Below are 20,714 nucleotides of genomic sequence, written 5' to 3' on the forward strand. Positions count from 1 at the left end.
TATTACTGTACATGTAGGGGAAGCTTCTTTGCTTAAGCGCATGATGGATCGCACGGGGTAGACGTAGAGAAGATGTGTTCCTGGTGGTTAGGACAGTCAATGGTGCAGAATGTCTTCACATTCATCAGCTACCAAAGTACCAATCTCGGAAAATTCATGGCCAAAGACTTATGCCTGAAGATCGGCTACTTGCACGAGTGCTACTTTCTGAGACATGGTCAAGATACTCCATTGCTTGGGCGATGGAGCAATGGGGAGATGAATGCCATTCCAGGCAATTTACTTTCCTGTGTTGTAGGTGGAAACTCGAGACCAGACTCGGCTGTAATGAAAGATTGACATTAACTTGAGTTTAGCAGCACCCTTGAGACAGCGACTATAGCTCAAGGTACTCACCCACCTACTATGGAATCAACGAGTCATAAATGCACCGCAAATTACAAACGAAATAATGTAAAGGGACCATCATTTCATAAATAAATGCATTGCATGCTTCTCTTGTACTCATCCAAATACCTGGTCTAATGTAGGGTAAGCGGGCAATGTTCAGCACCGGAGAAACTTTAATGCATCCCCAAAGTCTGCCCCACCCTGGCCAATACGCCGAATTGCCAGCTGCCATTTGAACCTCGATCGCCTCAACCATCGGACTCGGTGCCGCGACAAACCCGCAACTGTTTCCGCGAGGGCATCGACATACTTCGCCATGGTGTTGCAAGATCTCGGACGTCGCATCAATGCGGCGGTTTCCAACCTCACGCGCGAGCAGAATCTGGACGAAAAGGTTGGTTCATTCCAAGCTGCCCCGCCGTAGATGCGGAATTCCCAACTGACGGTGGCAACAGGCCTTCGACTCCATGCTCAAGGAGATTTGCGCCGCTCTGCTCGAAGCCGACGTCAATGTACGACTTGTTGGCCAGCTCCGAAAATCGATCCGCGGCGCCGTCAACTTCAAAGAACTTCCGCCCGCCGTAAACAAGAAGCGTCTGATTCAAAAGGCCGTTTTCGACGAACTGGTCAAACTCGTCGACCCCCATGCCGAGCCCTTCAAGCCCAAGAAGGGCAAATCCAACGTCATCATGTTTGTCGGTCTGCAGGGTGCTGGTAAAACAACGACATGTACGAAGCTGGCGAGGCACTACCAGAGCAGAGGACTGCGGGCGTGCTTGGTTTGCGCCGATACCTTCCGTGCTGGTGCTTTCGATCAGCTGAAGCAGAATGCGACAAAGGCCAAGATTCCGTACTACGGTTCGCTTACGGAGACGGACCCTGCTGCGGTTGCTCGAGCCGGTGTCGAGCAGTTCAAGAAGGACAAGTTTGATGTCATCATCGTCGATACGTCAGGTCGACACCGACAGGAATCCGCCTTGTTCCAAGAAATGATTGACATCCAGGCAGCAGTCAACCCAGACGAAACCATCATGGTGCTAGACGCATCAATAGGTCAGCAAGCCGAATCTCAAGCCAAAGCTTTCAAGGAGGCTGCCGATTTTGGTGCCATCATCATCACCAAGACAGACGGTCACGCGCACGGTGGTGGTGCCATTTCCGCAGTCGCCGCTACACACACACCCATTGTATTTATTGGTACTGGAGAGCACATGCTAGATCTGGAACGGTTCGAGCCTCAGCGATTTGTCCAGAAGCTATTGGGAATGGGCGACATGGCCGGCCTGGTGGAACACGTGCAAAGCCTCAACCTGAATCAAAAAGACACAATGAAGCACATTCAAGAGGGTATCTTTACAGTAAGAGACTTGCGAGACCAGCTTTCAAATATCATGAAGATGGGTCCCCTGTCAAAGATGGCCGGTATGATTCCTGGTATGAGCGGGCTGATGCAGGGTATGGACGACGAAGAGGGCGGTTTGAAGCTGAAGCGCATGATTTACATTTGTGATTCCATGACCGACAAGGAACTCGACTCTGACGGCAAGATGTTCATTGACGAACCCACCCGAATGACTCGCATTGCTCGGGGATCAGGTACCTCGGTTCGTGAGGTGGAAGATTTGCTCACACAGCAGCGGATGATGGCCGGCATGGCCAAGAAGATGGGTGGCAATATGAAGAACATGCAGAGAGCACAGCAGGCCATGGGGGGGCGGAAACAAGGCGCAGCAAATGGCTGCTATGCAGAAACGACTACAGAGCATGGGCGGCGCGGGCGGCGCGGGAGGCATGCCGGATATGGGATCATTAATGAAGATGCTCGGTGGCGGAGGCATGCCCGGTGGCATGGATATGCAAGCGATGATGCGACAGATGGGCATGGGCGGTGGCATGCCTGGTATGCCTGGTATGCCCGGTATGCCCGGTATGCCAGGAGCTGGCCGTGGTCGGAGGTAAGACGAGAAGGATGCTTGTGGCTGTGTCGAGTGTTTGGTTTCGTTTTATCCTTGTTTCGGAGCTCCGGTAGGTTGGGCATGTCACGGTCGATGGCTTGTTGCTAGAGCTCATGTGCATAGGTATCGGCGTTTGGGTAGTGGTGAAGGGATTAAATGGTGGCTCGAAGAGGGCAAGATGCCGTGTCAGGGTACACGATGTATGATGCATGTGTACATGATTCAATGCTGGTGTCTGCTCGCAATCTTGACAGGCGTGCTTTGTTCGTTGAAGCCATGAATATAATATACCAAGAAAAATAGGAGGATTTAATGTTGACAGTGTGTACGCTTTGACCATCTAATGCGCAGTGAATCCCGCCCGACCATTATTAGTATGCTGGATGTGATGAAGCATTGTACCATTACAAATAGAGAAGTGACGATGCTTGAACGCCTGTCTATATATCCCGTGGTTTGCCGCCAATGAGCTGGAAACACGTCTGCCTGCCTGTGTAACTCGACGTGCCCGCGAATCAGAGCATCAGATACCCGCTGCTGACTGGCCAACCCGCCGTATGTTGTTGATCAGACCAGCGCCTTACAGTATTTGCCAAGAGCAGCTGAGTCACCATGGCTACAAAAGACCCTATGCCGCCACCTTGTCTCAACCCCGCACGCTATCTTGTCACCAACCTTGCTCTAAACCCACTCTCCCGCGACTACACCCGGAGCTAAGCATCGACTCCACCAGCATCAAGCTTTATATTGTTGACTTATACTGCGATTATGGCCTCACGTGGAAGGGGAGACTTTCAGGACCGCGGAGGCGGAAGAGGCCGAGGCCGTGGCGATGGATACGGACGCGGACGAGGTGACGGCGGCGGCCGAGGACGCGGTGATGGATTTGGCCGAGGACGAGGCGATGGCGGAAGAGGCAGAGGAGGCGGAGCTCCTTTCCGAGGTGGCAGAGGCGGTGCGCCGCCGCAGATTTTCTCGTGAGAAGAACCCCATTTCCTTGACACTCATCTCGTTACAGCAAAGACACGGGCTCATCACATCTTATACAGTCCCGCTGGCGGTGTCCCCGCCCCCGACAAGACCGTGACAAAGACGGAAGACGCTCTGCTGTCCGGCAAGGGCCTTGATCTCAGCACGCTGGGCCTGAAGGAAGCGTTCCCTCGCCGACCCAACTATGGAACAAAGGGAGCAGAAGTGGTGCTCTGGGCAAACTATGTCGCCATGACGGCATCTCCTAAGCTTGTCCTCTACCGATATGACATCGCCGTTGCTCCCGCTGCTACGGGAAAGAAGCTGACACAAATCATCCGCCTGGCTCTGGGGGCATCGGAACTGGCGGCCTATCAGCACGATATAGTCAGCGACTTCAAGTCTACGCTTATCTGCCGGCAGAAGTTTGCCGACTTGACCATGACTGTGCCGTACCGCAAAGAAGGCCACGAGGAGCCGCGCGAGAATGCCCCCCAGTACAATGTCAAGCTTCAGCTTACCAATTCTCTGGCCACTTCGGAGCTGATCAGTTACCTTACTTCGACGGATCCATCTGCCCAATACGACGAGAAGCTGCCTCTTATCCAAGCATTCAACATTTTCGTCAATCATTATGCAAAGACATCCAACAAGCTCGCCAGTATTGGGTCGGCAAAAATCTTTCCTTTGGGCGCGGATGCCGATACTTGGGACCTTGGGAGCTGCCTTACCGCCATGCGTGGCTTCTTTGCCAGCGTTCGTGCGGCAACAGCTCGCGTGCTTGTCAACGTCAATCCTACTCACGCTGCCTTCTTTCAAGATGGCCCTCTTGACCAATTTATAATTAACCTTCGCAGCTTTCAGAGAAATACTTACAGACAAGCAGCATTTATAAATAGAATCAAAGTCAGAACCACCCATCTGAAAGAGAAGCTAGACAAGCAGGGCAGGCCAATCCCGCGCATCAAAACCATCTTTGGCTATGCCACCAAGAACGATGGCCAAGGCCTCGAGCACCCTCCTAGGGTCAAGGCATTTGGAAGCGGACCTAAAGATGTCGAGTTCTGGCTCGACGCGCCCCCAAAAGGCCAGTCTCAAGCTGCCTCTGCGTCTGGCGGCAAGAAAAAGGGCGGCAAGGCAAGCAACCCGCAGAGCGTGTCTGGGTCGTCCGCAGGACAGTACATTTCTGTTTATGATTTCTTCGTCAGAAGTAAGTCGTTCATGGCATTGCGACAATCAATCTATCGTCAGCGGTTGTTAACAGTCGTATATAGCTCACAATTTCCGCATTAGCGACCCAGGATTGCCAGTCATCAATGTTGGAAACAGGGAGAATCCAATGTATTTGCCAGTTCAAGTCTGCCATGTGCTGCCTGGCCAGCCTTCCAACTCAAAGCTTGACCCCTCTCAGACCCAGCAGATGATTAGGTTTGCTGTCAAGAGGCCGGCGGAAAATGCGACGTTTATTGTTTCCAAGGGACTGCAGGCTACTGGCTTATCCTCTCAAGTGAACTCTTTGTTGGTAAGCTGATATGCGGATTGCCCCCCCCGTCTCCTTTGTTCATTCCGAGACTAGCCTGCTGATACATCTCAGAGCCAATTTGGCGTCAATGTTGCCCCCGGCCTCATCACTGTGCCTGGCCGCGTTCTCATGGGACCAAAGGTCGGCTATGGCCAGAATCAGCAAGTGTCGACGTTTGGGGGGGACTTGGAACCTGGTACCAAGGAATGCCCCAAGCCTGAAATTCAGCACCTGCGGCAGCGTGCAGAAGTGGTCTTGCTTATACATTGAAATGCCCAATGACCACCCAAGAGCGCAGCAGTTCAGCTCGCAGGATCTCAACGGTATTGTACAAAGCTTCCACCGGGTTCTGCAAGACACTGGAATCGCTGCGAGCGCGCCTCTCCCAATTCAGCGACTGCAGCTGAGTGACACAGACGACGCTCAGCTCGAGGATATGTTCAAGCGTGCCGCATCGGCGCTACAGCTGCTCTTCATCATCCTGCCTCACACCCCCATTCCGCTATATAATCGTATCAAACTTCTGGGAGATGTCAAGTATGGCATCCATACCATCTGCAGCGTCGGCGCGAAAATTGCCAAGCCTAATGGGCAAGATCAATATCTTCGCAACCTGGCGCTCAAGTTCAACCTGAAGCTGGGCGGCAACAACCATGTCGTTGACCCTTCACGCCTGGGGTTCATTGCCGAAGACAAGACTATGATTGTAGGCATTGATGTCACTCATCCGTCTCCGGGTTCGAAGGGTGCTCCCAGTGTCGCCGGCGTGGTTGCCAGCGTAGACCGGTGGCTTGGCCAGTGGCCTTCGGTCCTCAGCGTCCAGAAAAGCCGCAAGGAGATGGTTACGGAGCTTGGCATCATGCTGAAGTCGCGCCTTGAATTGTGGCGCAAGAGGGGCAAACATACTGCCTATCCTGAAAATATCATCATTTACCGCGACGGCGTCTCAGAGGGCCAGTATCAGTCCGTGTTGGACGAGGAGCTGCCGCAGATACGCGCTGTTTGCAAGGAGGTTTACCCGGCTGCCGATCAAAAGAAAGGCCTGCCACGCCTGACTATCGCTGTTGTGGGAAAGCGTCATCATACGCGTTTCTATCCTACTGCAGCTGCTGATGCCGACAATTCGGGCAACACCAAATCCGGCACCGTGGTCGACCGAGGCGTGACCGAAGCCCGCAACTGGGACTTTTTCCTCCAGGCGCACACAGCGTTACAGGGCACCGCACGGCCAGGGCACTACTATGTCGTGTTGGATGAGATCTTCCGGCAGCGATATGCAAAGACGCCAGGCAAGAACATTGCGGACGAGTTCCAGGACTTGACTCAGAGCATGTGCTACATATTTGGCCGAGCCACCAAGGCTGTGAGTTACTGCACGCCCGCGTACTATGCCGACATTCTGTGTGAGCGTGCGCGGTGCTATCTCAGTCACTTGTTTGATTCGCCGGCCAATTCAGCGGCACCGTCGGTGGTGGAGGGTTCGGAGGGCCATGCGGCATCTGGGCAGGACGTAAAGATTCACGAGAGGCTGAAGAACAGCATGTTTTACATCTGAGGAGAATGACATTGGGGGAAGACTTGGTCTGCTTAGTGAAGACTTGTGGGGTAGTCAAGTTTTAGTCTACTTGGTCTTTTCTTGGTTCTTGGATGGACGAATTGTGGTGGAGAAGTGAGGGAAATTGGATTACTCAGATGGAGCTGTTTGTTATTACTATTGGATAGCCTTTGATACGCAAGCGGTCTGCAAAAAAGCGAGTCTAGAAAGATATTGAACACAACATAGCGGTAATCATACACACACAAAGCCAAGATTAGCCCACGCCAACGGTGCTTTACTAAAGATTTGTACGTGGATATTCATTTGGCGGTCTCGGTTGATTTGCAGATGGCTTGATACGTTGCTGTTATACGCGGATTCAGACTGGGTCCATTCGGTGAGCTGCTAATAATATCTACCTACAGTACTACCAGTATTAGTAGTATCACGTACATATACGCGGACCCAGACTAGATCCACTCGGTGATCTCGGTGAGGCATGGACCAACTTTTCGGTAGAGCGTCCCCAAACAAGAAAGTGGGTTTCACGCCGCAATCTCGATGACAATGACAGGCCGATGACGTTGTGATTGGGCTCCCCTGTTCCACCACCCGGAAGAAAGGCGCCGGCCCCAAAACAACTCTACTGCCAAGCTTGTTTTACAGTTGTATGACGCTATTCATGGCTCTGCGATGCCTAATTTGCGGGAGCGTGCAGGGGACCTGGGCCAAGCGTTGGGCAATCAGAAGCAATGGTTGAGCCCTGAACGGCAGTAGAGGTTGTGACGATGACGGAAGGATTTGCTGTGGCCTGTGACATGGCTGACGTCAGGTTGGGCGACGATCTGGAAATGCAGGGTGATTTGGTGTTGTGAAGAATTATTATATTATACGTGGTTGGGCCTGGTGTTGATGGTTGAAGAGAGGCGAAGGAACGATCAACCAGTTTTTGCTCAGCGTCTGATTCTGAGTTGCACTTTGGCAGCACTTGAGCGGTGCTTTACCCAAGTCATTCTTTGACGCCCCTTTTTATATATATCATTACTTGCTGTGTTTCTTCAGCAAATCGACAGCCATGGCGCTCTTTGGACGCAGAGCCCGAGCCTCGCCAGGGGCCACCAACGGCACGACGACGACGACGAAGCGTCGAGGCTTTGGATTTGGCCGTGGTGGTCGTGCGAACCGTCGTCAGGCGTACGCGATGCACACACGTCCCAGCTTTGGACAGTGGCTCAAGGTGACATGGCTGGATATCCTGACCATGGTGGCTATGGGCGCTATTGGCCTGGGTGTAAGTGACGCCTGGATATGTACCCAGAGGATATAACTAACTGTGTTTGACAGGTCTACGAAGCCAAGCCTGCACCGACTCGATCGTTCCCCGTCACCTTTTCTGACGGCGAGATTGTCTGGCCCGAGTTTGGCTACCCCCTCCGCAAGGAGATTGTCCCCATCTGGCTCGCCGCGTTCCTCGCCGCCATCATCCCCATTGCCGTCATCCTGGCGATGCAGATGCGCATCCGCTCCTTCTGGGACGTCAACAACGGCGTCATCGGCCTCTTGTACTCGCTCATCTCCGCCGCCGTCTTCCAGGTCTTTTGCAAGTGGCTCATCGGCGGCCTGCGCCCTCACTTCCTCGACGTGTGCAAGCCGGACCTGAGCCGCGTCACCAGCCAAGGCCTCGACAGGAGCGGCTTCACGCAAATCTACTACACGCGCGACATCTGCACCGGCGACCCGGACGAGATTGACGACAGCCTGGAGTCGTTCCCCAGCGGCCATACGACGGCGGCCTTTGCGGGCTTTGTGTTCCTGTACCTGTACCTCAACGCCAAGCTCAAGGTCTTCTCCAACTACCACCCGGCCATGTGGAAGCTCATTGTCATCTACGCGCCCATCCTCGGCGCGGTGCTCATCGGCGGCGCACTCACAATCGACGAGTTCCACAACTGGTACGACGTCGTGGCCGGCGCCATCATCGGCACGGCCATGGCCTTTTCGGGATACCGCATGACGTACGCGGCCATCTGGGACTGGCGCTTCAACCACATCCCGCTGAACCGCGGCGTGGCGTTTCCGTACATGGCCGGCAACGGCGATTTGTTTGGCGCGACGTTTACGAGGCGCGTGGGGTGGGGGAGCGAGAGCTTTGCGGGAGGCGGAGCTGGCGTTGGGGCTGCTGGAGTTGGATCTGGGGTTGCTCATGACAAGATGGGACACCATCACAATGGCGTGAATGGATATGATGGCGTTGGGGCGATGGGAGTCAATGGACACCATGCGAATGGGGTGAATGGCGAGTATGCGAACCCGACGGTGCCGAGACGGGCGGTTGGGGGGACGATGCATCCTCATGGCGATCAGATGGTGTAATGGAGTTGAGTGTCTGTCTTTTGATAACATCTTGAAGAAGAGAACGAGAAGTTGTGGTCTGGGTGGAGGATGGAGGATTGGATACGCATGACAAGACATAACGACCTGTTTGTCGATGCTTTACGATAATACCCTTTTTTATATTGATTACGATTATTTCTTAATGAATATTTCTCAATGATACTCAACTTCTCTCTGCGCTTGGTGCTCAATTGACTTCTTCATACATCATTATTTTTACACTGTAGCTCATGCTTGAGATTGCCTACAGATGATTGTGACTCCTAATTCCTTCTTTACTCCAAGACATGACCTCATGCCAATTCCAAATGGTCATGAGAGATACAACAGCACAATGCTAAAACAGCTCAGCTCAGCTCATCGGCGAGTGACGCTGCCAGATTCGCAAATCGGCGCCCCACCAGCCCGGCACCGACTCCGTAATCGGCAGTCCACATTCACCCCTACAGCCATTGACGAATAACGACAGCGGTAGAAGAAAATATAATAAAACAGCAAATTCAGCCAAATAATTAATCAATGGAATGCAACGCTGGCTTATGTGATTCAAACCATTTATTAGAAACAAATAGAAGCTCAATTAGATCCAATTCGCATCTAGACCGGTGGAGCTCCGGACCCGGGTCTCACTAAAAAAAGAGTCAGACCGTCCACTTGGCAAAAACTCGCCGAGCTACTCCCGGGAATTCAATAGTGAGAGGAGAAAAAAAAATTAAATAACTAGCTGGCCTCTGGTCTACATTCTTCTTCTTAGATTTAATGCCCAGTGTCGTCCTGCCCCAATTGACAAGCTCTATAAACTAAGCCGGCTAGTTCCTTGCAAGGTCCAACTTTAAAAACTTTAGCTCGATTATTGCTATCTTATCTTGGAGATAGCCTCACTTTTTTTCCTTCTTCTTCCCTCTTACATATAACCAATCCTACCTCTTCTACAACACCAGCTTCAACAGCAACCACCAAGAAAATCATCAAAATGTCTTCCTCCACCGGCCACATCCTCACGCTCAGCTGCCCCGACAAGCCCGGCATCGTCCACGCCGTCACCGGCATCTTCGCCTCCAAGGGCCACAACGTGCTGGACCTGCAGCAATTCTCCGACCCGGCCACCAACCACTTCTTCATGCGCGTGCACTTTGGCCCGTCGCCTTCCACCGAGGATGCCGAATCGACCGCCCACCTCGAGCCCGACTTCCAGGCCCTCGCCGCCGAGTACGCCATGAAGTACAACTTCCGCCCGCTCAAGCGCAAGACCCGCGTGCTCATCATGGTGTCCAAGATTGGCCACTGCCTCAACGACTTGCTGTTCCGCATGAAGACGGGCCAGCTGCTGATTGACGTGCCCATCATCGTGTCCAACCACCCGGACTTTGAGCCGCTGGCCAAGAGCTACGGCATCGAGTTCCACCACCTGCCCGTGACAAAGGACACCAAGCTGCAGCAGGAGACGCAGGTGCTGGAGCTGATCAAGCAGCACGAGATTGAGCTGGTGGTGCTGGCGCGCTACATGCAGGTGCTGTCGCCGCGGCTGTGCGAGGCCATGTCTGGCAAGATTATCAACAGTAAGTTCTCAAGATGCATCATATACATGCTTCATAGCTGACACACAACAGTCCACCATAGCTTCCTGCCTAGCTTCATCGGCGCAAAGCCCTACCACCAGGCCTTTGACCGCGGCGTTAAAATCATCGGCGCCACCGCCCACATCGTCACGGCCGATCTCGACGAGGGCCCCATCATCGAGCAGCGCGTCACTCGCGTCGACCACAGCATGGACCCCAAGAAGCTGTCCGAGGAGGGCTCCACGGTCGAGACGCAGGTGCTGGCGGCGGCCGTGCGGTGGTATGCCGAGGGACGAGTCTTTCTCAACGGACACAAGACGGTCGTCTTTTAATTAAAGCAACGGGCGTGTAAGCACCAGTTGTCATTGGAAGAGAGGGGAAAAAACCGGTCATGGGGGAGGGCGAGTCAGTTTGTATATAGTGATGACGAATAAGCACCCGTACATATACCCATCATAGTCCAATGCTTTGCAAGGACTTGTCCATCTATTCCCACAATCTTATTGCTCGTGGGGTTTTCATACATGTGTAAGCGAGACATGTATCATAAATCACAAAAAAAGTCACCAGCAGTCATGCTAGCGCTGGTAATAGCGCATTCCTTCGGCTATCTGGGTATTCTTGGGTGGTATCGAATGCCACACGCTTGCAACTACCGATAGCAAAAGTAGTCGCTTATTGCTATCAACATCTTGGGTCGTATTCACTATACGACGATTTGCAGGCCGGAAAACGGAAGTCGGCCGTCGGCCCCTCGCTCTGTTCTGGGACAGATTGGCATGGCCGACTCCTGGCCATGGCCGACAATGTAAAAGCGGCCTGATGGCCTGCTCTTCTACTTTGCGCGACTTATGCTTTCTGTTTTCTGTTTCCTATTCACGGGGCCGTTGGGCATATAGACATCAAATAGGCCACACATCAAGCAGCAACGCCACAATGGGCGGAGTGCCGTCCATCCCCACCGACAAAAGCCGGACCGTGCAGGTCATCAGCGCCGGCTACTCGCGCACCGGCACCGTGTCCATGGCCCTGGCCCTGGAGAAGCTGCTTGACGGACCGGTCATGCACGGGGGGAACGCATTTGTTTGGCCGAGAGGACGGTGAGCCGAATATGATGGCTTGGAGACTGAGTGAATGAGACTGACGAGGCAGCATGCCAGCATATGCCAAGCTCTGGTGTGACATCTTTGCCAACCGCCACAACAAGCCCGTCCTGATGAAGCTGCTCCGAGAGGCCACCGCCGGCTTCGTCGCCCTCACCGATAATCCCTCCATTGTCTTTGTCTCGGAGCTGGCCGAGCTGTATCCCGACGCCAAGGTGATTGTTGTTGAGCGCGACGCTGACCGCTGGATGAAGAGCATGGAGTCCTTGCTCGAGGGGGCCAACATGGACACTTGGTGGTTCGTCAAGCTGCTGGTGTGGCCTTGTCCAACGTGGAGGTGGGCGCCCATCTTTTTGCAGGGGGTTCAAGACTGGTGAGTTTATATCAGATATTGGTACTTGATTCAACAGTTGACATCTTGATGGAACAGCGACGAGGAGCATTTTGGAATGTCATGGAACAAGGGATGGTCTGCTGGCAAGTATAACACTAGCATCATCAACCCCCCCTTCCACTGCTAACTCTGTGTCGTCTGATAGAAACTCTGTCCGTATACAACGGCTGGGTTCGCAAAAACATCGCCCCAGAGAGGCTCCTCACCATGGAGCTCAAGGACGGCTGGGAGCCGCTGGCCAAGTTTCTCGGCAAGCCGGTTCCCGACGAGCCGTTTCCTCACGCCAACGACGGCGAGACGATGCGGAAATACGCCAAGAGCGTATTCCGCACGGCGACGCTCGTGTGGGTGGGCATTGTGGGCAGCGCAGCGATGGGAGCGAGCATCACGTATATGGCGTGGAAGAGGTGGTGAGGATGCGTTTGTTGATACCTGTGTCATATATTGGCCGTAGGCCGGAGAGATGGTATATACATGTATACATGTTTACATGTATATACGTTTGAATGGATGAATGAGTCGAGGTGTAAAGACGGGTCTTACATGGGTGATGGAGCTTGATGGAGCCCTGGAGATGACTTGCAGCATCAAGGTGATGCATCACGTGATATGACATGGTTCAGTTTGAAGCACCTGGGACCAACTTGCCGGATCCCCCGCTGTTGGTGATCTAATTCAATTGCATTTATTTGATGAATCTGTTTGATACATCCGCGTTGTCCTGGATACATCGATAGACTTTGGCGCCGGCCTGCATCCCGCCGATTGGTGGGTAGTCCAGAGTATCGAGGTCTACGGTTCAAGCCACCGTTTTGTGAAGCTGCTCGATTGTTGATACTCTGCCGGGCATAGGCCTCTGATCACTGATTGGCCAGCGATACCGACCCCGGGGAATTAAAAACGTCAGCGCGCCAAACACGAGAAACTTTGAGAGAAGCGGAGGCTGTGAATTTAAAAACAAATTATCGTCCCTAATGCAGGTGCAAAAGTATGTGCGGTGCCAACAAGCAGACTCTGCATCAAACGAGTTGTTGGTTGGCGCAGTAAACAGAGGAGATGACGGGCATTTCTTTGTTTACCCTCCATAGCAACCCGCTGCTTACAGATGATACTGCCAAATGTTTACCTGCAGCGTATATGTAATCCAGCGTTAACAAATCACCATGATTGTTGCTTACAGGATTGTTGCTTAGTGTCCCTGTCCAAAACCCCATCCCGTTCCGCCTCAATCTCCATCTCATCTCCATCTCATCTTATCCCGTCACGGGTTCTGCTGTCGATACTACCATCAGCTCTGCTATCCCCTTTTCCCTCGACGACATTGTTGACAATACTCAATCCATCCATCAGACAGCTCCAGCGCCGCATCCAGCAATTTCCCTCGCTGGGCACCAGTGCCCTGTTAGTAACAGCCAGCAGCTGTAGCCTGTAGGGCTCTGTCAGGCAGCGCTCAGCCCACGGCGCCTCTATAATTCCGGCCCGCTCCTCCAGCTCCCTTTGGCGCCAAATCATCCCCAGCCAGAAACCCCTGCTAGCCTTTGCACCATAATTGCTCTACGGCACCCCTCATCGTCTTGAATTGCTTGATTTGATGCTCTCCAGCCATTCGACCTGCGCTCTGGGCTTTTGACCGCGACCCGTTTTCCTTTGTACTCTTTCCGGCAATCGCAGCTTTCTCTCCTTCGTCTTGTCATCATTTTTCTTCTTGCCTCAATCTTGTTTTAATGCCGTGCGCCTCTTTGCCGAATTCGACGCCCAACCCAGCTTGATGCCCTCCACGATCCGACCCGAGACCCAAACGAACAACGACCAACCCGCCCTTCTTTAATCTCACTTTGCGCCTTCATTTCATAGCGCCCGCCCTTCTTTTTATCGACATCATAATCGGAATCGCCATAATCGCCGTCATCGCCGACGTCCGCCGAATCTCATTCCCAATCAAACCACCGACCTAGTCACCAACAGTATTGCGGCCCGCTCATTTCAGCTCCACGACGCCGCCGCCGTCGACAGCCTGGAGATGGATTTCTCCCAGCAGCAAGACTTTCTCCCCTCACACGACGCCGACATGAGCATGAGCCAAGGCCCCGACGACGCCATGGGCGGCTTCGACGGCGCATCCGACGCCGCGCACAGCAACGGCTACCACCACCAGCAGACGCCGTCGCTCGACAGCCTCTCCGGCAGCGTCAGGCACGACGAGGACTCGCCCAGCCGCCAGACGCCGCCCGTCGGGGGCCCCTCGTCGCTGTCGAGACCGGCCAGCGGCCTCTCGAACCCGGCGGCGCCATCGTACAACGACTACCGGCCGAGCTCTGGCGACCAGTCCAACGGCCGCAACCACGTCGTGATCAAGGTCGGCATGGTGGGCGATGCGCAGATTGGCAAGACGTCGCTCATGGTCAAGTACGTCGAGGGCAGCTGGGACGAGGACTACATCCAGACGCTGGGCGTCAACTTCATGGAGAAGACCATTTCCATCCGCAACACCGAAATCACCTTTTCCATCTGGGACCTGGGCGGCCAGCGCGAGTTTGTCAACATGCTGCCGCTGGTGTGCAACGACGCCGTCGCCATCCTCTTCATGTTTGACCTGACGCGCAAGAGCACGCTCAACAGCATCAAGGAGTGGTATCGCCAGGGGCGCGGATTCAACAAGACGGCTATCCCCGTCTTGGTCGGCACCAAGTACGACCACTTTGTCAACTTTCCCATCCAGGACCAGGAGGAGATTTCCAATCAGGTAAGCAGCATTGATGCCACTGTATCCGATGGAGTTACTAACTTTACTCAGGCGAGACGGTTTGCCAAGGCCATGCGCGCATCATTAATCTTTTCAAGTACAAGCCACAGTATCAACGTACAAAAGGTTGGCTGCACTCTTCATACGCAATACGCTGCACTGCAGTAACTAACGAATTCTAGATTTTCAAAATTGTTCTTTCAAAAGCGTTCGATCTCAAATGCACCATTCCCGAAATCGAAAATGTCGGCGAGCCCTTGTTATTATATCAGTCTGTCTGATCCAATTCATCATTCCGCGGCGCTTCTTTCCGAATGCTCAACTTGACCCTTCTTTTTTTCCCACACCCGACCACTTGTTTTATGATATCAGCATTAAATCATTAAATTGCTGCACACACTATAGCTCGCATAGTTCGCGACATATCACACTATTACGCACTTTCAGACCAGCGACGCAGACGATCGCATCATCACTTTTGAGCATAAAGAAACACGCATCTCCAAAGAGAAGAGGCGGTGAAATACAAATTGTGTACTTTTAGCATGCCCTTGCAAAAGAGTGCCTTTACAATCTTTCCCAGTTGCCCACCACCTGCGTCTTTACCACGGCTACGAGAGCACAGCATCACATGAGAGGGCCCTCTTTTCACCTGGAAGTAAACGGCGATGGCTTATTGAGGCGCACATGGTGTGGGAGCGACGCCACCTACCCCTGACTAACTAACACTACTACTACTAAGATTTGGATTTTGGAAGAATGCTACAATGGTACGGAGGGAGAAACAGTGCTGCTTTTTTTTTTATCTTTTTTTTAAACTATATTCTTTTGTATTCTGCTCCGTTCTCCTTTTTTTTTTTCTTTCTTCTTTGACAGGGACCTCTATTTGAAATGGCGCTCGATGGGAAGGGCAAATAAATGAGAAATTAGAAAGAAAGAAAAAAGGGCCTTTTTTTCTTTTTTTTTGCAAAGTGCCTCTCTTACTTTCTTAGATATAAAAGTGCTGTGGCCCTTTTTTTAACGAGTCTTAAGATGAAGGGGCGGAGATGGATCAATGCGATGCATAGGGATCGGGTTGGGGAGGAGGATATTGGCTGGGCCAGGATCTTTTTTTCCCTATTCCATCTACTATACTTTTTTCAACTTAATGTGATGGTCCTACGAAGAATGTTTACGCTCATGTTCATGTTCATACGTGTATAACGTATTTTTTATCTAACCTCATGTATGAGTAGAACCATGGTCTTCACATAGGAGTATAGCAGAGAAGCGTCGTTTCTCGACTTGTTGTATATTCCGTACATGTGCAGTAACATAAGCTAACTGTTTGAACCATCCGATCTCTCCTTCAGACTACTATTTCCCTTTGCGCAAAGTGATGAGATTGTCCTTTTTTTGTTCCTTTTTTCAATGTTTTCATAACGTCCTGACCTTCAGCCTCGTCGGCATGACTGGAGTTAGCTAATAAATACGCATGATGAACTAATCAACGTAAAACCGCCTTTATCCTTGTTCCTCCTGTCACCTCAGAGACATTCTTCTCCGTATACGCATCTCTGCTAATAGACACTTGCCGGGAAGAATACATTTCCCCTCGCTTCTCACACATCTCCTTAGAGACAGTCTTCGCCCTGCACCAGTCTGCTGTACCTCTTGTCTCTCGCTCCAGCAACCTCGCGGCGCGGACTCTCCACCACAGGACGAATAGTAGCGTCGCTATCTCTTCCCCAGGTGCGAACAGTCGAAGGTGTGTGCGGCGGAGGCGGATAGACGTCAATGTTGCGAGCAAGCGGGGGGGCGAACGACGGCGCGCTCAGGTACGGATTCCATGGGCGACTGGGTGTCGTATCCTGCCAGGTCGAGGATCAGGCCTCCCTCGTTGGGCATTCTGGTGACGAGGCCGTCAGAGGTGAGCTGCATTTCCGGAGCATCCTGCTCGTAGCTGTGACGATAGTCGTAGTCAGAGACCATGGCATTGACGGTAGGCGTAGTTCTAGCTGCGATGGCGGCGTCGCCGTGCATATCGTAATGGCTTTGACGTTGATACTGAGGCTGGGCGGTGTTGAGAGAGATTCCGTGTAGAGTCTCTTCAGAATCAGTAGCCCAGTAGGCCCACGGGTCAAGTTCGTCATCCACCTCGACAATGCCGTTGATGATGGTAACCTGCTGTCCTTGAGAACCGGAGATGTAGATGGATCTCGCTTCATAGCCATGATGAGGGCCGCGGTGAGCTTGGTGATAGAATCTACCGACATCTTCGGCGGCAGCGGCAGCAGCAGCAGCAGCCGCAGCCGCAGCAGCTCGTCGACGATAAATAGCACCTTGACAGTCGAAGCATTCCTTTGGAATGAGGAGATAGACCACGCCGAGAAGGACGTTGAGAAAGATGAGAACAGCCAGGATGATGGCCATGACGAGGTAGACGGAGGAGGACTTGTGCTCGTCGTCTGAGGAAGCCATGATGATGAAGTGCCGATATCGGGTTTGAACAGACAAATGGGTGAATGACCAGAATTTCTCTGAATTTGATAGATCTTGGAAGATTATAGAAAAGAGTTGACGAGAAATCAAAGAGAGTTACTGCCGACGATGGCCAGCTTGGAGTTGCTCCCGCGAGAAAAGGCTTTGGGGGAGCGTGACTGACTTACGCTGGAGAATCAAGAAACGCGTATGAGCAAGGAAAATTCTGAAATTTTAGAATCGGATGGAAAATATCAGGTTTTTTCTTTTTCGTCGCCTGATGACGTTGCGCAGCTGGCAGCTGGCAGGAGAGGCCGGCAGCCCTCTTGCCTATTTCCATGGCAGCTGTCACGGCATGTATCGAGCCATTGATGTGAATGGATTTAGTTGCATGCGAATAGAATATAAGAATGATGAAATCTTCCATAAATCAAATTTAATAGAAGATCTGTATCGATATTCCGTGATGATGCCTGGCATATGTTGCTGCATACCAAGTAACTTGGCATACAAATACAGGTGGACGAATGATCCGTCAGGCAACTGGCCTGTATCTTCCCTCGGTTTATATATCCGACTTCACCCAGAACATTTCCCATCTCCCTCTATAAACCGCCATCTCTGCATCTGCTCTCTCACCACTGCCCATCTTATATCATAATCGTATAGTAAGTACATCGTATCGATAACCACATACAGCCAAGTACGTACCCTGCCAATCTAGATCCCTGCATCCACTCCCACCAATAGCGGCCTCCTGGTTCCGCCGAGAATACGTGTATACGCCCGCCCAGGTCCTCTTTTTCAGGGCACTCCAAGGCTTTGGGTCTTCGGCAATTATTTCTATACGTGTATTCCTGGACGACACCTGCATTTTGACTTTTTCAAACTGTTGCAGACCTGCTCTATATTTTGATATCCAATTTATATGCACATGTTTGTCGTACTCTTTATTCGCGTGAATGAGTTTCCAGCCAAGTGCAGTGTTGGTACAAGAAAGTACAAAGTACCAAATACGTTGGTGCCGTCTGTTTGCTGCATGCGGCCAAACGATATCGTCACATGCAAAACACCACAATCAGGCTCGGGCTCTGCATCCCGCTGCATCAATTGGCTCCTGCTCCCGTTCTCATTGTTCCGTGAAATTCCATCTTCTATCCCAGCGACAGCATTTGCCGAAAATTGCAAAATGGTCGTATCACAACGTCGTATTACCAGCAGACGCAAGCAAGCCCCTTACCGGGGTCAGTGCGCAATGTAACCTCATTTTCAGCGCCATCCCAGCCAGAAAAGACCAGTCACAAAACCATGGGAGCACAAGCCACAGGCATACGCAACAAAGAAAGTAAAAATCATCTGCATGTTTCATAGGCAGCATCATCTCGCATTTGATAGTATTAGGTCACAGAGTCGCCGGCTTATTACCGGCTTCTGTGCTTCAAGCAGATATCCCTCTATCTAGGTAAACTGGCAAACAAAACTCGCATCCGAGGCTGGTACTCGTACAAGAGGCGTAATTCCATCCAGTTTGCCTCCTGCATTCATCTCTACCGTAGTTGCGCTCCAAACATTGGGGCTGAAATCAACAACTCCATTAACGCCCGGCTATGATATGAAATTCTATGCCGTCGCTTTCACACGACAATACACGATTAAAGACGAACAAATTGAACAAAAGTAGAAAGAAGAAAGAGAAGAAAAAGAAGAAGATAACAAGATGGAAGAAAAAGTATGGTGTCATGTACACAATACAAGGCCATTAGAGAGGATAGATTGATGCTAGCAGGTGACGCCAGATCAGATTCGTCGTTTGATGGAGACATGAGTCTTGGAGGTGTGCGGTGTGCGGTAGTGGTGTGCGGTACTCATAGAGGCTTGATTCTTGTCGTTGTACATAAGGCGTTTGAGAGAAAAGGAGGTGTGTTTCGTGGTCGGCCGCATCGTCGCCAGTATCATGTTTGCGTTCAGTCTGACTTCTTGCTGCCCCAAACGGGTGCGCCCACTGCTTTGCTGATACCAAGGCCAATGCTGACGGCGGCTCCCACGACTAACACAATGATGAGGATCTTGCAGATGATCTTGTTGCGCGCGCTCAGTCTGGCCATCGGGGTGCAGCGGGTGCGCTGCATCTTGGCGTGCTTGGCCTGCTTCTTCCAGTGGTCCTTTCCGGGCCATACAGGGCAGTTGGCGGCGGCATCCATGGTCATGCTTTTCCGGCCCGACTTGTCGAGAGAGCTGTGCGAGTTCAGGGCCTCAATGTCTGCGTCAAAGGGGTTGGTTGTTGTCTTTTCCGAGTGCGGGTTGGATGTGATGCTGGTGACGGAGCTGGCATGTGTTGGGACAGCATAGACGCCCACGGTAGGGGTCAGCGCCTTGGCGGGCACAGAAACCTCGACGGTGACCTCGGTCGTGAGGACAACGCTGGAAGTAGACTGCCTCTTGTGGTCGAGAGAAGACATGATGGCGAATAGAGATGGCGAGGGGTTGAAGAGTTGTGTGAGGAGTGGCCAAATGAGAACGAGCCTTGTCAGGCCAAGCGATTTCGAGAATCGGGCAGGCGAGCAAACAGAGTATCCAAGGAATAGAGTCTAGGAGCAATATTAGCTTTTTGCATTAAGAAGAGGAATGAGACGATAAGAAAGGCTGCGTTAAAATGCGGGCAGTCGAAAGGGCGCAAAATCTAATTGCATGGAGAGTGCCCGACTGCAGCCACAGTTTGCATGTCACGAGGAGTGCGCCATATGATATGGACGCATACGGAAAATCATACCTCTGAGTAGCGTGGCACAACGTTTGAATGGAGATTGCGCAATGTCGGTCGTGGGAAATGGAATGGAAACTCAAGTTGTCAAGATGTTCCAGTGGCGTAGAGAATATGCAGCAGTGCTTGAAGTCCGCGGCAATGGCTGAAGAAGAGAAGAAGAAGAAGGAGAGAATGTGGTGCGATGCAACCACGATGAAGGGAATCGATATTTAGATGCTGGACATTTGCGGGAGCTTGGACCTCTGGAGCAGAAAATAACAAGTCGTTGCGCCGAAAAGGTAAGCAAATTGATTGCTCAGATGAAACTCTTTGTGCAAGAACAAAGAAATCTGGATCCAGCTCGAGCTACCGAGAATGAGAGAATCGTGGAGAGGTCGAGGAGGAGCGAGAGCGGCAGTGATATTGGAAAAGAGGGAGGCGAGCTGAGCTGGTAGGAGATACAGCGCCTCTGCAGCTGCTGGCGGGCGTCGTACAAGTACGGGGTACAGGGCAAGGATGGGTGCAGGTGGTGCTTGGCGCTAGCATTAGCGGACGGGGCAAACAAGAACCAGAGCGTTTGCAGCTGGCAGAGACAGCAGTCCACAAGTACCTGGAGAGTACGCTGTCTCGCAGCGGGAGTCTGCAGCTCGCCAGGTATCCTGCTCGTATATCAGCAGATGATTTAGTGCACACAAGCCTTGATTGGTACTGTACAGTACACTTACCCGTTTGGCCTTGTCTGCTGTACCTTGCTCTGCTGCCCTCGCCAGTCTGCACATCAGGTACAGGTACCAATCGATCACAGCTCGCTTCATCCTCTCCTGCAGCAAAGTAATTGCAGCCAGGGCCAGCGAGATTGCGCGCCCAACGCAGGTGCCGCTCGGGCCATGCAGGGCCTAGAACGGCACTAGCAGCGCCCACTAACGGTCGGCCTTCCGCCACGTT

General features: G+C 52.2%; 10 protein-coding genes across 10 annotated transcripts; 8 read left to right on the forward strand and 2 right to left on the reverse strand.

The window, feature by feature from the left end:
* Positions 1 to 487: 487 nt before the first annotated feature.
* On the forward strand, positions 488 to 2,682 carry TrAtP1_011819 (uncharacterized protein). Its single transcript, XM_066115266.1, has 2 exons — positions 488 to 784; positions 846 to 2,682. The coding sequence occupies exons 1-2, from the start codon at positions 707 to 709 to the stop codon at positions 2,451 to 2,453; spliced, it is 1,686 nt and encodes a 561-aa protein (XP_065971364.1). The 5' UTR covers positions 488 to 706; the 3' UTR covers positions 2,454 to 2,682.
* A 431-nt stretch (positions 2,683 to 3,113) lies between these two features.
* TrAtP1_011820 (uncharacterized protein) lies at positions 3,114 to 5,106 on the forward strand (the record flags this gene model as incomplete). Its single annotated transcript, XM_014083223.3, has 4 exons — positions 3,114 to 3,322; positions 3,395 to 4,524; positions 4,589 to 4,836; positions 4,909 to 5,106. 4 exons carry the CDS (start codon positions 3,114 to 3,116, stop codon positions 5,104 to 5,106), a joined length of 1,785 nt encoding a protein of 594 aa, XP_013938698.2.
* A 166-nt stretch (positions 5,107 to 5,272) lies between these two features.
* On the forward strand, positions 5,273 to 6,391 carry TrAtP1_011821 (uncharacterized protein; the record flags this gene model as incomplete). The annotated part of the gene is made up of 1 exon (XM_066115267.1): positions 5,273 to 6,391. The coding sequence occupies one exon, from the start codon at positions 5,273 to 5,275 to the stop codon at positions 6,389 to 6,391; it is 1,119 nt and encodes a 372-aa protein (XP_065971365.1).
* A 369-nt stretch (positions 6,392 to 6,760) lies between these two features.
* On the forward strand, positions 6,761 to 8,881 carry TrAtP1_011822 (uncharacterized protein). The gene is made up of 2 exons (XM_014085022.2): positions 6,761 to 7,664; positions 7,718 to 8,881. The coding sequence occupies exons 1-2, from the start codon at positions 7,449 to 7,451 to the stop codon at positions 8,744 to 8,746; spliced, it is 1,245 nt and encodes a 414-aa protein (XP_013940497.2). The 5' UTR covers positions 6,761 to 7,448; the 3' UTR covers positions 8,747 to 8,881.
* Positions 8,882 to 9,740: 859 nt separating this feature from the next.
* TrAtP1_011823 (uncharacterized protein) lies at positions 9,741 to 10,658 on the forward strand (the record flags this gene model as incomplete). The annotated part of the gene is made up of 2 exons (XM_014083384.2): positions 9,741 to 10,326; positions 10,378 to 10,658. The coding sequence occupies 2 exons, from the start codon at positions 9,741 to 9,743 to the stop codon at positions 10,656 to 10,658; spliced, it is 867 nt and encodes a 288-aa protein (XP_013938859.1).
* A 604-nt stretch (positions 10,659 to 11,262) lies between these two features.
* On the forward strand, positions 11,263 to 11,430 carry TrAtP1_011824 (uncharacterized protein; the record flags this gene model as incomplete). Its single annotated transcript, XM_066115268.1, has 1 exon — positions 11,263 to 11,430. One exon carries the CDS (start codon positions 11,263 to 11,265, stop codon positions 11,428 to 11,430), a length of 168 nt encoding a protein of 55 aa, XP_065971366.1.
* A 49-nt stretch (positions 11,431 to 11,479) lies between these two features.
* Positions 11,480 to 12,237, forward strand: TrAtP1_011825 (uncharacterized protein; the record flags this gene model as incomplete). The annotated part of the gene is made up of 3 exons (XM_014084875.2): positions 11,480 to 11,802; positions 11,860 to 11,906; positions 11,969 to 12,237. 3 exons carry the CDS (start codon positions 11,480 to 11,482, stop codon positions 12,235 to 12,237), a joined length of 639 nt encoding a protein of 212 aa, XP_013940350.2.
* A 1,606-nt stretch (positions 12,238 to 13,843) lies between these two features.
* TrAtP1_011826 (uncharacterized protein) lies at positions 13,844 to 14,847 on the forward strand (the record flags this gene model as incomplete). Its single annotated transcript, XM_014083294.2, has 3 exons — positions 13,844 to 14,566; positions 14,618 to 14,692; positions 14,749 to 14,847. The coding sequence occupies 3 exons, from the start codon at positions 13,844 to 13,846 to the stop codon at positions 14,845 to 14,847; spliced, it is 897 nt and encodes a 298-aa protein (XP_013938769.2).
* Positions 14,848 to 16,339: 1,492 nt separating this feature from the next.
* Positions 16,340 to 17,026, reverse strand: TrAtP1_011827 (uncharacterized protein; the record flags this gene model as incomplete). The annotated part of the gene is made up of 1 exon (XM_014084876.2): positions 16,340 to 17,026. One exon carries the CDS (start codon positions 17,024 to 17,026, stop codon positions 16,340 to 16,342), a length of 687 nt encoding a protein of 228 aa, XP_013940351.2.
* Positions 17,027 to 18,990: 1,964 nt separating this feature from the next.
* Positions 18,991 to 19,485, reverse strand: TrAtP1_011828 (uncharacterized protein; the record flags this gene model as incomplete). Its single annotated transcript, XM_014084877.1, has 1 exon — positions 18,991 to 19,485. The coding sequence occupies one exon, from the start codon at positions 19,483 to 19,485 to the stop codon at positions 18,991 to 18,993; it is 495 nt and encodes a 164-aa protein (XP_013940352.1).
* Positions 19,486 to 20,714: the final 1,229 nt, after the last annotated feature.

This window comes from Trichoderma atroviride, chromosome 6 (genome assembly GCF_020647795.1).
Source record: "Trichoderma atroviride chromosome 6, complete sequence".
Classification (NCBI taxonomy): domain Eukaryota; kingdom Fungi; phylum Ascomycota; class Sordariomycetes; order Hypocreales; family Hypocreaceae; genus Trichoderma; species Trichoderma atroviride.